Consider the following 15,533-nt stretch of genomic DNA (forward strand, 5'->3'; position numbering starts at 1 on the left):
TTATTACAACGCACCACTGTGCCTTACTGGCACCAGGAGAAGAAACACTGGTGGAGCTTTGGCAAGCAGGGAGAAGGAGGTGGAAAGTGATTACCACACTGTTCAACTTTGTCTCTACCGAGTCTTTCTGAGTATATTGAATGTTAGCAAACCTACCTTTCATCCAAGTTTGGTCATAGCAATAAAAGCACCACTCCCTAGTCCCACTACACTCCCCCAGGTGACATTTACACATACATACACACACACACTCACCTCCTCGTTCTGATAGGCAGTCACAGCTATGAACTGGGTTTCAGGGAAGGAGCAGTTCATCACCATTCGATGGGCATCTCCAACACGCACTATGTGAACCTGGGGTTCATATTTATGCAGAGAATTCAACATTATCTGTTTAGGTGGAAGAAGAGAGAGGACACACAAAGCCTGAGGCATCACAGGTTACAGATGACCCAGCACCTCTGATTAGTCCTAAGGTTAACATTTAGGGCCACACACATTGATCCCCAGTCATCTGAGCTGCCACTGTCTCTCTGAGAAATTATTGAAGGGAGATTTTTTAGAAACTCTTAAGGAGAATAACTTTGGAGCTGCTTATATGAGCGTGACTAAGTACATACACACATAAGAGGGTGAAGAGTGGGTTGCCAGAGAAGAGCTGGTCTAAAGAGTATTCAGTTTTCTGCCAAAATCCTGGCTTCCTTTTTTTTTTTCCTCCTATTTTCAGCACAACGGGATGAATTTTGCTCTGTTAAAACATACTGTTTTTCTTCCTATGAGAAAGTGTGTTAGTGTTAGTAGCTCAGTCATGTCTGAATCTTTGCAACCAATCTAGCCCACCAACCTCCTCTGTCCATGGAATTCTCCAGGCAATAATACTGGAAAGGGTTGTCATTCCCTTCTCCAGGGGATCTTCCTGATCCAGGGATCAAACCTGGGTCTTCTGAATCACAGGCAGATTCTTTACCATCTGAGCCACCAGGGAAGCCCTCTAGTAAGAAATCCTAATTGTCTCAAAATCCTGACAAAGGGCTGAATTACCTAAAAAGTAATGATAGCTGACATCTGCTGGTTGTATAACATCCACTCTTTGTGGTTCAAAGCAAAGGTTTATTCAAAGTCTCCTGTTGTGAAAACTGGGAGAGAATAATAGTTTACTTTTCAATTTCCTGATTCAATAAAGAACTGGAAACTTCTGAATATTGCAGAGACTTAGGAAGATGACTTACCATTCTTAAAACAAGAACCCCTACATCCCAGCTGGATTAGCACAGAGATCAGAGAAGGGGTAAAATGTCTAAGGGCTTATGAGACTGACCAAAGTGAAATCTGGGGGAATAAGACCTCTTCCCCCAACTGGGTCTAATCCCCCCAAACAGTCTACATTTTATAAAGCAAATAACAACCTTGCACAGCACACGAGTATGCACAATCCTACCAGAGAAAACAAAAGAGTAAAAAGCCTCAAAATCTTGTTTACTCTAATTGGAGACCTTAAATAAAACCCTCCTTATTTAAGGTTTGTTTGGATTCTTTTTCTGAAAACCCAAAGCTGATTCAATATTCTATTGATAATTATCATAATGCCCAAGTGGAGGGAGCAATTATTTCATTTAGGAGCAGCTTTTTATCAAGATGCCACTTACACCAGAAAAAAAAAAGGGAGAGGGAATAACAAAACCCTGGTACCCACAAACATCTCCCTCCTCCCAGGCTTGGTAAAAAGCACCACACACAAGGCAAAACTCTGAAAGGCCCCTGATGATTAAGTAAACTACTGCACTCTCTCACTCTCTCTTAACATCAGGAAGTCCATTAAAAACTGAAAGCACCAATTAAGAGCTGTTTATTCCTGTTCACATTTGGACTCCGGGGAATAATTGGCTTCTGTGAGAGAAGAGGTCGGTGAGGACCCCCTAATTGCCTAAATGCACCCTCGATATTTCTTGATGAGTGTTGTGGGGCAGCCGGGTGGCCAGGCTACCGAGCATACCTGCCCACCTCCGTTGAGCTTATTGGTCAGCTTCACTTTGCTGAAGGAGATGGGTGCCTTCATCCAGTGGGCACCGAAGTTGGGGGAGTCTGGGTGGATGTAGACACAGCTGTGGCTGGAGACCTCTGGCTTGCCTGCAGGCACCCATTCTCCATTGACGTACTTCCAGCGATGACTGTCCGTTGGGACAAAGTCCAGAAGGAGTGAGTACATGGCACTGGGGTCCAGGCCTGTGATGCTAATCTTTAGGACCGGGAACATCCGTCTACAAGAAAAGGCAGAAATTGAGCCACAAGAAGGTTATTAGAATGTTAGGAACATTCTAATATGTCCAGTCCTCTCTCTGCTCAGAGGAGACTGTCCTTGGACGGCTCTGGTGATGCAGAAAATGCACAGGGGAAGCCAAATAAAGAGGGGCCAGGCCAGCAGCCTCAAACTCAGTCAAGCCTCTTTTTACCAATGTATTTTATATTGAGGTTTTACTTTTAAATGTTATGCTCTGTTTTCAAGTCTGAAAATCACTGATCTAGTCATTCGACTAGAATGAAATTCCTCCTGAAACTTGAGGTATTATAGACAGGCGGGTGCCAGGTCTTCACAGAGCTTCCTTCAAAGGTTTTTTCTCAGCATACATCAGGTTTTCACACTATTGCCACAGAGCAGACCTTCTCTGTAACAGAAAACAGTTCTAAATAATAGTAACAGTGTTAATACAGAAAACATGGTTTGTGGTAAAGGCAGTGAAGCGGACCCTTAACTCTACATATTTAGACCAGTTCCTTCCCTGCAGGAGCTGTTAGAGGCTTTAATGCACCTGTGTGCACTTTGAGAGGGGTGAGGGATTCCGCATTCTGCACTTGTGTACCAGGGCAACCATCTTCTCACTGAGCATCTTGTGGGAATTTGTGTTCAAGAAATACACTTTGAGGACTTCCCTGGTGGTCCAGTGGTTAAGAATCTGCCTGCCAATGCAGGGGACATGGGTTCAGTCCCTGGTCTGGGAAGATTCCACATGCTATAGGGCAACTAGGCCCATGAGCCACAATTACTGAAGCCTGCATGCTATAGAGCCCTCAAACCGCAACCAGAGAGTAGCCCCAACTCACCACAACTAGAGAAAATGTGCACCCAGCAACAAAGACCCAGTGCAGCCAAAAACAAATGAATACTTTTTTTTTAAAGGAAGATGTATACATTAGGACATGATGATCTGGATTTCTTGGTCCTTCTCCCACCCTCTGGGGTGTTCCCAGGTGGTTCAGTGGTGAAGAATCTGCCTGCCAATGCAGGAGACGTGGGTTTGATCCCTGGGTTGGGAAGATCCCCTGGAGAAGAAAATGGCAACCTACTCCAATATTCTTGCCTGGGAAATCCCATGGCCAGAGGAGCCTAGTTGGCTACAGTCCACAGGGCCCTAAAAGAGTCGGACACGATGTAGAGATTAAACAGCTGCAGCAGCAGCTCCTACGCTCTAAGAAAATACCAGCAAGCTTACTGTCACAAATATGTGGAGAAGCCATCTTACCTGGCTTCTGATTCTCTTTAGCTTATTTTTCCTTCACCAAGCTTTCTAAGTTGCTCAAATCTCCTCAAAAGACCTAGTTTCCATACAGACACCCCTACCACCTCCTGATTGCCCCAGAAGCTATCTTTTTTGTCAATACATCTTTGAAAATCTGAGTCCCCAAGTTGAGAAGCTAACAAATTAGGGTCCAAAAACTTGCTACTCAAAGTGGTTCATGACTCAGCAGCAGAAGTAATCAGAAATGCGGCAGCTCAGACCTAACTCCAGACATACACAATCAAAATCTGTGCTTTTCAAAATCTCCAGTTAAGTCACCAGAACTTTAAAGCTTAAAATGTACTGGTCTAGGGTATCTTTAGCTTTTAAGATAGCAACTAAGGAGACATCCAAGGGAGTAAAGGGAGTCACTTGGAGGATTTGTGCTTCTATTAAGGTTGGGAAGAGAATAAAAAGGGGAAAACTGAGTATGTCCATTGCTAAAAGAAGGAGTCCAAGGATGCCAGGTATGGAAACATTAAAAGCATAATGGGTATAGATGAGGGACTGGAGGGTCACCAAGAGAATCCTCCTGTACCCAGTAGTGCCTAGTTTTGAAATAACGTACAATAAGAACTGTCACATATGGAAAGTGAAGAAATTGAGCAACAGATAATAAGGGCTGGATCTAGAGATGGACTCAAGCCATCCAGGCTCCTCAGTCTTCTGAGCTTAAATTGCATGGGCTCCCTGAATACTCTGGACAGACAGGATATTTTTCCCCTTGGCTCGTCCACCTCATCAATACTTCCTTCCAACTCTTTGCTGGGTCCTTTTCCAACTTAGTCCTCCAGCTGTGTATGAATAACGGGGATCTGTTTTCAGCAGCCGCTCTTTTCTAAATGCCCTGCCTTAGAGACTACTTCAAAACTTATGACAGAAGACAAAGAACCTGGGGGAGTTTACACCAACCAAGGTTTATACCCTGGAATGGCTCCTAGCAAGCATTTAATAGATAGTAAATAGATAGTACCTTTGAGTACTAGAGGCTGGGTGAGTGAGATAATGAAAATGAAGCTTGGTAAGTTTAAATAAACCAACTTAAGTCCATGTATTCAGGAAGAGTGCAAGTTAACACCTAACAAACTGAACTATAACCTACATTTGAAATCATTCCTCATACTCACTAGATGGCTATAATAATAATAATAATAATAAAAGGTGAATAACAGCAAGCATAGAGAAATTGGAACGCTCATACATTGCTGGTGGAATACACAATGGACCAGCCACTCTGGAAAAAAAGTGAGTCTTGTAATTCCTCTAACAAATTAAAATACAGAGTTACCATATGACCCTGTAATTCCATGCCTAGGTGTTATGTGCATGAGTAATGAAAACATACACCCATGTAAAAACTTATATACAGACATTCATAGTGGCATTATTCATTACAGTTGAAAATCGGGAACAACCCACATGTCCAATATGAGTGAATAAATAAAATGAAGTATATTTATACAGTGAAATGCTACTTGTCAATAAAAATGCTACAACACAGATGAAACATGAAGACATTATGGTATACTTTAAACAAGTTTTTTGGATTGTACAGTATGTAAATTATCAAAATAAAGCTGTTAACAAAAAAAGTAAATAAAGAAAAAGAAGTAAAGAAGCATCCTGGTTCTTAGAAGAACACATGTAAAACATGGTAGGACCATTTGTTGCTTTAATCTCTAATACTTCATTTGCTGAGAATTTTATCATTATTTTTCTTTTTTATCACTACAGAAATGAACTGAGATGCTATGTATTTTTATCTTCTTTATACCAATGATGTCATAAATGTCACCAATGTGAATAAATGTCAACTTGCCCAAAGTCTTATAACTAGCACCCTGCCTCCAAGCCAAGTTCAGCACCTCCTGCTCTCCTCTGCCTCTTTCTCTAGCCTCGCAAGGACTGGGATGTGCTATCTCTTTACTTGGGGGCAACACTCATGACCAGGCTGTTTTCAGGGATGAGCTGCACTTCTTTGATCTTTTCTCCCTTTTCTTCCAAGGGAAATCTTTTCTCCCTTTTATTCCATCTCTGTGGCTAACCACAGAGACGGCCAAGAATCTTTGAGAAGCTGAGAAATATGTAAACCAATCCGTATATCAGAGAGAGAGAAGCAAATGTAGTAGGGAATACAAGCACTACCCAAAACCATGCTTGAGGAACCACACATGCTTAGGCTTGGCCATGAACTCTGTATTGTTTAGCTATGAGGCTAGTTTCTCAGTTTTTATTTCTCTTACAGGGGATCTTGAGAGCCAGCACTGCTGAAAGAGGCTGTGAGGACTGAGATCTATCGGAAGAAAGAGGGCAGACAAGGCAGATTTCCTAGGTGGGGAAACAGCAGAGATGGTTAAAGGCAAAAATCAGGAAGTAAACCCCTTCTCTTTCCCACCACAGAATTTTAATAATCATAAAGCATTCATCAGCGTTTTGGAGCGTGTGTGTATGCAGACACATGGGGCATGGATGTTTAGACTTATATGAAGATGAGAGAAGGAGCAAGAAATCAAAGTAGCCTGGTTAGAGGCTGCTAAGTCTCTTCAGTCGTGTCCAACTCTGTGCGACCCTAGAGACGGCAGCCCACGAGGCTCCCCCGTCCCTGGGATTCTCCAGGCAAGAACACTGGAGTGGGTTGCCATTTCCTTCTCCAATGCAGGAAAGTGAAAAGTGAGAGTGAAGTCGCTCAGTCGTGTCTGACCCTTAGCAACCCCATGGACTGCAGCCCACCAGGCTCCTCCGTCCATGGGATTTTCCAGGCAAGAGTACTGGAGTGGGTTGCCATTGCCTTCTCCATGGTTAGAGGCAGATCACACAAAAACATATGATCCTCATAAACTGCAATTGTAAGCTTCAGAGAAAAATCTCCATAGACTACAGGGACATGGAAAATTTTTTCCTGATGTACAACATTGGTTTTCTCTGTTCTTGCACCACTATACCTTCAGGGCCCTCGTTGCATCCCACTATGAGCATTAGCTCATCGTACCAACATCTCTAAATCACTGGGAAGTTCAATTTAGTGATCCTAACATTTTATGATAACAAATAGATACACCAATTACATCAGAAATTCTTCCAATTTATTAAAATCTTCTCAAGGCAAATTTAATCTGAATGAAATCAAATTATTCAACTTCATGGAAATACACATGAAATGTAGCTTTTCCCCCTAAGGCAAATATGTTACTGTAGAGAAAACAAAAGTTACAAGAGATTTCACTTATTTGCCACTGAAATCTGAAATAAATCTTTTTGTGCAACCTAAAATACAAGTTCCTAGCTTAAAGGATGGAGATGAAAGGAAGTATTTACAAGCCGATGCACTAGAGATGATTCAAATGATTCTAAGGAGGTATTATAATTGTTATTGTTATGTCTGAAAGGCTATTGAATATCAATAACTAAGCATTTTCAATAAAAAAGGAGGGGAAGAAAAGAGAGCAGAGAGAAAAGAAACGGTAAAACAGCATGAGGAAGGGACAGGAGAAGGAGAATGAAGAACCATCATAATCCCAGTTTCTGAGGCTAATTCACTGTTTTTCAGGGAAAATCTCTACTACTTCTGATCAATGTCAGAAGCAAGCCTCCTATTTATGCATATAAATAGATGTCCATTTGAAAATGAGTCCTTTAATTCATCATCCCATCTATGCTATTTTAAAACTTGCTATTACACAGGACAATTATGCTCAGGAGTACAGGAGATATCTGATTAACCCCATCAAAGATTTAGAAAAGTCAGAAAGTTAACTGACTACAGGGACAGGAGGGTAACATGAATGAAAAGGGCCAAGACTAGGTATTAACTACCAGGAATGTTCTCTCCAGGGAAGGGCCACAGTTCCATCTGCCTTAGGCTCAGGAGTTGGTATGAAAGGTAAGGATGGGGCATCTGGAGGAGACATTTGGGTCTACTGACAGAGGAAAATAGGTCGAAAGCAGTGATACAAGGTTAGGAGAAAAAAGAGGGAACAGAGAGATGAAGAGGAGAATAAAGAAGACAGCAAAACAAGAAAGATGTGCCTACATCAAGAACAGGAAAGTGTTGCTAACAGTTTATTCTGAGAAACTAAACAGACTGCAAGTAATTCCAGATCACACTCATTCGTTACCAACTGCATTAATTTCTTAGAGATTTGTCTTCCCTTCTTTATCTGAAATACAAAGGGAACTATCTCCTGGCAAAATCTTGACCACGAGGGGTTCAGAGATCCTAAGAAAAGATTTAAGTCACTGAGGAGGTAAAATGTCAGCAGGACCTCCACAGAAAATAAGAATAATCACATTGACCATAATTAGACTTTTTCTACAGAGAATAATTTTCACATAGTTAATGAGTTTAAATACGTGAAGACTTCTCAACTTTAAATATGGAGAAAATTATATAGGTGCAAAAAAGCAAGAGAAAGCTCTTCTAAAATTGTAAAAGAACATATCAATATGACATAGTATTAAGTTGAATTTTATAATGGTTTTCAAAATTTTTATTTATTCCTCATTCAAATATATGGACTATATTTTTACTTGATTATTATACTTATTTTAATATCATATATGACCACTTTGACAGCCAAATAAATAGTATGAGGCTAAGTATTAGTGTAACTAAAAGAATAATAAACAGAATGGTCTACCTGTCATCAGATATCATAAAACTTTTAAAATTGTATCATCACTCATCTTTAAAAGGAAAGAAAGTATATCCAGTTTTAGGAATTAGGGATAATTCTTTGAAATTACAAACATGTTTTCTATTTCTTTTTACAGAATATAATGTGTCAATACAGATCAAAAGTAAGAATAGGTGAAATTATAATTAAAATTATTTAAAATAACAAATTCTATATATGAAATAAATATGGGACCCATTTAGAGAGAGAAAATATAAGTATCAAGCAAGATTGATATTCCTGCTACTATTAGTAATCACAATTTATTGAAAGGCCATTATCTCTAGAACAATTTTTATTTACAAAGCACTGTAATGTCACACAACAACACTCTAGTTCATAATTTTACCAGATAGAATGGTTCATTCTCTATGCCATGCATTTTATTCAGAAATGGAAAAGTGAGAAGTCAGGAATGAAAGTGTTTTTCACAAGGACAAAAGCCTGCCAGAATTTCAGCTAGCTTGGATTTTTCTCTCATTGGAAAACAGAATTTCTCTCAAAGGTCACAATCTTTGAGATTGTGCTGAAGCTAACCATATTGAAAATACCTTTCAATGTACTTTTTTGACCATGTGAACAGAAAGATCAGTATCACATTAATATTGGGAGCTGTTTGGCAAAGCTTGGGAGCAATACTTTCTAAATATTTTTATCTCCTTTACTAAACAGAAACCCCTAATATTACCTTAGAGAGTCACTTGGCAGAAATAGATTTAATATAATCCAAGAAATGCCAACAGAGACTCCATTTCAGTTAATCCCTAATTTGTTGCAATGAAAACACAGAAGGCATCTTCTCTTTTCTCAGTCAGTATATTATGGTTTCATTAACTATTACTGCAATGGCTTTCATACTGTCACAGACACACACAGTTTCAAATGAACACTCACCACAAACACACAGGAAGAAGCAAGTGTAGTAATAGGAAGTGAGATTAAATTTGCCTTTTAGCCTCTGAATCTTCAGCTTGTCAGAAATGTCTCGCAAGTTTGCTATACTTCAGACAAAATCACCCAGCTTCCAGATAAAGTTGCCTTTTATTTTATCTTATCTGAATGGAATTGGGGTTCAAAGAATAGTTATCTGCTCCAGGATGTACAGTCAAAAATTAACATTATTTTCTGACATTTGAGTGCATTTCCCAAACCCACGGGACATGCCCCCCTTTACAGTAATTTCAAAGTATTTCTTCATTTAAAATGCAGGCAAAACAGGTGGCTTCATCCTCCACTTCTCTAACGATCTCAGAGAAATTAATTAAGTTGGCTGGGGGAAAGCCGTAGGAGACTGTCCTCGGGAGTGTTTAATCAGACCCCGCTACCTCTGAGTGAAGAGCTGTAGCCTTTTCTATGTTCGAGGGGCCTTGCCTCCCTTGCCAAGCCCCGCCAGCCCAAGTAGAGCCACAGATAATCTCACCTGCCGTTCTTGGTCACGATCATTTCGTTAGTGACTTCCTTGAACCTCTGCCAGAGAGGGGCATCCTCCAGAATGATCTGAAGTTGCTTCTCTGTAGGGTCGCCTTTTTCCCTCCCTGCCTGAAGCTCACTTTCCACCACATTGAGCAGACGAGAAACAGTTCCATCACAGGTCTTCTGAGTGTCCAACTCACTCATGGCCACAGGCCCCTCTCAAACTTTGCTGAGAAACGGTAGTTACTTGCCGGCTTCCACCTCTTTCCTCCTGTCACTTGCCTGCTTTTCAAATCCAGCTGGACAGTGCCTGGGAAGCTGGGGAAGAGATGCCTAGTCTCTTGCCTAAGCTCCTAGCATGACACCCTGAAAGTCTACAAATTATACCACCAACCTGTTAAGCTTTAGTTGGGGGTGGGTGGGAGGGGAGAGGTGGGGAAGAAAAAGCCCTCTCTTGATTACTCACAGGATCAGGTGGGAGAAAACCTGGCTTTCCCATTGGCTGCTGTGTATAGAGTAGATATTTAAGAAGGGTACTCCATCCAAATTATCAGGCTTTTATCTTGCTGTACCTGAAGAGGTCTAATCGGTGTATTGAGGACCATTTTCCAGTTAATTAAAATTGTTGTGGGCCCAGACTGTAACAATCAGGCAAATCACATTTGTGTATAAATCATGGCTTGTGGTATCTATAGGGAAAAAGAAGGATCGAAAACCTTGATGCCAATACAGGATTTCCTGACACAGTTGAGAACCAAACCACTGGCTCTGAATAGAATAGAATATATGGAAGGCCAAGGGCATTGTGCCAAGGAATATGACAACTGTACCACAGAAGAAAGGAAGATGCTCTGTGTGCCATCCACTCCAGGGTCAGAAATCAGGAGAAAAGAGCTAAGGACTTCATTCTCCCAGGATATCCCCTACTGGCCATCTCTCTCCTGAAGGATCCTACAGACCTCTCAAGGTATAGTCTCCTGCTCATCTCAAGGTCCCTCATTGCCTCCCACAAGCAGAAGAGCTCTGAACCTTGCTCCTCCTCCCTAGTATCCACAGCCTGAATATTTCTGATTTCCAATCCTAGCCAGGAGGAGAAAAAATCCTTCTAGCACCATATTAATCTAAGGAAACACTCTGTCCCCAGTGATTGAAAAATAAGCTTTTTACCTTATTGTGCAGTTGTAATCTTAAATCCAGAAAGGCATTCTGGCTTTCCCCTTCAATGGTTTGTGGCCTATCTGGCATTCTGAGGTGAATCCTCACTTTCCCTGAGGAGATACTACTGGTAGAAAACATTTCTTTTACCCACGACACACAGTGCACACAGTATACATGGGGAGGGCAGAGACAGCGCCACCTCCCCACCTGCGAGTAGATCCTGACACTTGTGGGTTTTCCTCTTGCTACAACAGAAAGCTGTAGAAAATGAAAATAAAAGAAAAATAAAAGCAAAAACATAAGATAAAGTCAGAGTAAGGATGGTATTCAAACAGTATGCTGTGCCTACTAAGTGCCAGATACTGATGAAGCCTTACATCCAACAATGAATGAAACAGAAATGGCCCTGCCTTCATGGAATTAAAAGTCTGACAGAGAAGATGAATAATATAAACAATTGAGACATTTACTCCTTGGCAGAAAATTTATGACCAACCTAGACAGATTATTAAAAAGCAGAGACATTACTTTGCCAACAAAGATCCATATAATCAAGATTGTGGTTTTTCCAGTAGTCGTGTATGGATGTGACAGTTGGAATATAAAGAAAGCTGAGCACTGAAGAATTGATGCTTTTGAATTGTAGTGTTGGAGAAGACTCTTGAGAGTCCCTTGGACTGCAAGGAGATCCACCCAGTCCATCCTAAAGGAAATCAGTCCTGAATATTCATTGGAAGGATTGATGCTGAAGCTGAAACTCCAATACTTTGGCCACCTGATGCGAAGAACTGACTCATTTGAAAAGACCCTGAGGCTGGGAAAGATTGAAGGCAGGAAGAGAAGGGGACGACAGAGGATGAGATGGTTGGATGGCATCACCAACTCAATGGACATGAGTTTGAGTAAACTCTGGCAGTTGCTAATGGACAGGGAGGCCTGGTGTGCTGCAGTCTGTGGGGTCACAAAGAGTTGGACACGACTGAGCAACTGAACGGAACTGAACTGAGTAATTACCAGTAGTGGTAAGTATATGAAGACTATGTAAAGGGGTGAGATGGTCAAGAAAAATGTGTATAAGGCAGGGTGGGGAGGATCCTAATTAGGTGGGGTTGTATGGAGAGTCTCCTCTGAGGAGGAGACATTTCAGGTAAGAACAAAAAAGATGACAAGGATTTAGTTAGAGAAGAGTTGGAGGAAGAGTTTCAGGCAGAGGAGGCATATATGAGAAGTGGAGCTTGGGCCAGTTAAAGAACAATGAGGAGGCCAGTATGGCTAGAACATGGTGGTACAGAGATCAGAGTGAGATGTGCTTTAAGAGGGGCCTTATAAATCTTAAAAAGGAATTTGGATTTTATTCCACATGAGATACAAAACTATTAGTGTGTATTAAAGCAGGAAGATACTATGTTTTGCTTTGTCCTTTTTTTAAATCTGGACAACTTATAGAGAATAGAGTAGTAAAAGTCAAGAATTGAAGAAAAGAGGAAAATTAGAGGGTTGTTATAGTGGTTCAGGCAAGAGATGGTGGTGGCTTATCCTAGGGTGGTGGCAGTGGCCACAAAGACAGGTGGTTGGACTCTAGGTTCATTTTAGAAATAGATACGGCAGAACCTCAGAGGGACTGGGTGTGGGGTGAGGGAGGGAGGGAGTGAGGAATCAAGTGTCTGTGGTGAACAGCTAGTAGGTAAGAGGGCCATTTACTGAGATGGGGAAGGATGCAGGGAGAGGAGTCTGCAGAGGTACGGCTTTAGTTTGAGGAATCAAAATTTTCATTTTCATGTAATTAATATTGAGAAAATTGTGAATAATAATTGTGAATAAGTCTGAATAATATGCCCATGCCCTAACCCCCAGAACCTGTGAATATGGTACCTCACATATGATAAAAAAGAACTTTGCTGCTCAACATTGTATGTCATCATGGAAAAGCAGGTTAAACCAATAACAAGTTACCATTATGTGCGCATTAGCAGGAACAAAACACTGACAACATCAAAGGCTAATGAGGTGGCTGAGCAATAGGAGTTCTCGTTCATTGCTGGTGGGTATGCAAAATGATACAGCCACTTCAGAAGACAGTTTGATGGTTGCTTACAAAACTGGACATACTCTTACCACATGATCTAACAATCCATGGTGCTACGCAAATAAGTTGAAAACTTACGTCCACAAAAAAAACCTGCACACAGATGTTAACAGCAGCTTTGTTTATAATTGACAAAACTTGGAAGCAACCAGGAAGTTTTTCTATAATTGAAAGGGTTAATAAATGGTACACCCAACAATGATTATTCAGCGCTAAAAAGAAATGAGCTATCAAGCCATGAAAATACATGGAGGAAATTTAAATGTATATTGTTAAGTGAAAAAAGCCAATCCCAAAAGGCTACATATTGTGTAATTCCAACTATATGACATTCTGAAAAACACAAAACTATGGAGACAATTGGAGAAGGTAATGGCACCCCACTCCAGTACTCTTGCCTGGAAAATCCCATGGATGGAGGAGCCTGGTAGGCTGCAGTCCATGGGGTCGCTAGAGTCGGACACAACTGAGCGACTTCAGTTTCACTTTTCATTTTCATGCATTGGAGAAGGAAATGGCAACCCACTCCAGTGTTCTTGCCTGGAGAATCCCAGGGACAGTGGAGCCGGATGGGCTGCCGTCTATGGGGTCTCACGGAGTCAGACACGACTGAAGTGACTTAGCAGCAGCAGCAGCAGCATGGAGACAATAAAAAAAAACAGTTGTTGCCAGGGACTGGGAGAAAGAGGGATGAATAGACAGAACATAGAGGAATTTTATTTTTTTTAAGTTCTTTTTTTTTTAAACTTTACAATATTGTGTTGGTTTTGCCATACATTGACATGAATCCTCCATGGGTGTACACGTGTTCCCCATCCTAAATCCCACCTCCCACCTCCCTCCCCATCCCATCCCTCTGGGTCATCCCAGTGCACCAGCCCTGAGCATCCTGTATCCTGCATTGAATCTGGACTGGTGATTCATTTCACATATGATAATATACATGTTTCAATGCCATTCTTCCAAATCATCCCACCCTCGTCCTCTTCCACAGAGTCCAAAAGACTGTTCTATACATCTGTGTCTCTTTTGCTGTCTTGCATACAGGGTTATCATTACCATCTCATAAAGGAATTTTAAAGCAGTGAAAACACTCTGTATGATTTCATAGTAATGAACACCTGTCATTATATACTTATCCAAACCCATAGGACATACATCACCAAAAGGGTACAATACCAGAATGTAAATGATGGACTTTGGGTGATAACGATTTGTCAGCATAGGTTCATCAGTGTGACTCTGGCCCAGAATATTGACAGCTGGGGAGGCTATGCATGTATAAAGTTAGAAAGTATATGAGAAATCTCAGTACTTTCTGCTCAGTATTCCTATAAGCCTAAAACTGTTCTAAAAACTAATTGGTGGGGGGAGGAGGCTTTACAGATATGACTCAGTTAAAAATTTGAGATGGGGGGATTATCCTGGATTATCTAGGTAGGTTCAAGGTAATCACAAGGGTCTTCATAAGAAGGAGACAAAAGGATCAGAGTCAGAGAAAAAATATGTAGGCACAGAAGCAGAGGTCAGAGAGAAGGGTATCTTACTGAGCTGCTGGCTTTGAAAATGGAGGCAGGGGTCACAAGCCAAGCAAGTTGTAAAAAGAAAAGGAAATGGATTTTCCCCATTTCCCCAACAGCCTCCAGAAAGAACTCTCACCAATACCTGGATTTTAGTCTAGTGAAGCTGATTTAAGACTCCTGACCTCCAAAACTGTAAGATAATAAATTTGTGTTACTTTAAGTCATTAAGTATATGGTAACTGTTATAGCAGCAATAAGAAACTAGTTCAAAAACGACAAGACTTCTAAGCAAAGATTTCAAGAAGAAACTATTTAAAACTATGGCACAAGTGTGGCTCCAATCTTCCTAGCAGCCAGTACAAGCAGGGGGAAATACAATCTGACATACATTGCACTGTGTTCCTAAAATAAAAAACAAGCCATTTGCCCAAGGGAAACTTCTCCTATGAGTTTTTAGAAGAAAACCCTGTGTGATATGCTGAATAACGTTTCCTCAAAAGGTCCATAAATGCCAGTAGGATGAGGATCCCTACCGTCAAAGTATGTAACAATCTAAAAGAGAGAAAAGGCATGTTGTTGTTCTGTCACCCCATTGTGTCCAACTCTTTCTGACCCCATGGACTGCAGCACACAGTTTTCCCTGTCCTTCACCATCTCCTGGAGCTTGCCCAAACTCATGTGCATTGAGTCGGTGATGCCATCCAGCCATCTCATCCCCTTCTCCTCCTGCCTTCAATCTTTCCCAGCATCAGGATCTTTTCAAATGAGTCAGCTCTTCACATCAGGTGGCCAAAGTATTGGAATTTCAGCTTCACCTTCAGTCCTTCCAATGAACACTCAGGACTGATTTCCTCTGGGATGGACTGGGTGGATCTCCTTGCAGTCCAAGGGACTCTCAAAAGTCTTCTCCAACACCACAGTTTGAAAGCATCAATTCTTTGATGCTCGGCCTTCTTTATGATCCAACTCTCACATCCATACATGACTACTGGAAAAACCATAGCTTTGACTATTACAGACCTGTGTTGGCAAAGGAATGTCTCTGCTTTTTAATATGCTGTCTAGGTTTTTCATAGCTTTTCTTCCAAGGAGCAAACATCTTTTAATTTCATGACTGCAGTCATAT

At 41.1% G+C, this 15,533-nt stretch overlaps 1 protein-coding gene across 5 annotated transcripts in view; it reads right to left on the minus strand.

Moving 5' to 3' along the window:
* TBX19 (T-box transcription factor 19) overlaps positions 1-15,107 on the minus strand; it is a 31,422-nt gene extending 16,315 nt beyond the window's left edge. For all 5 annotated transcript variants that reach the window (XM_061399298.1, XM_061399271.1, XM_061399290.1 and 2 more), the window contains exons 1-3: positions 9,648-15,107; positions 1,994-2,258; positions 256-390 (exon numbers count right to left, since the gene is read on the minus strand). In XM_061399298.1, the coding sequence (XP_061255282.1) occupies positions 256-390; positions 1,994-2,258; positions 9,648-9,844 (597 nt within the window). In that variant the 5' untranslated portion in view covers positions 9,845-15,107. The remainder of the gene's footprint in view (positions 1-255; positions 391-1,993; positions 2,259-9,647) is intronic.
* Positions 15,108-15,533: the final 426 nt, after the last annotated feature.

This window comes from Bos javanicus, chromosome 3 (assembly GCF_032452875.1).
Source record: "Bos javanicus breed banteng chromosome 3, ARS-OSU_banteng_1.0, whole genome shotgun sequence".
In the NCBI taxonomy this organism is placed as follows: Eukaryota; Metazoa; Chordata; class Mammalia; order Artiodactyla; family Bovidae; genus Bos; species Bos javanicus.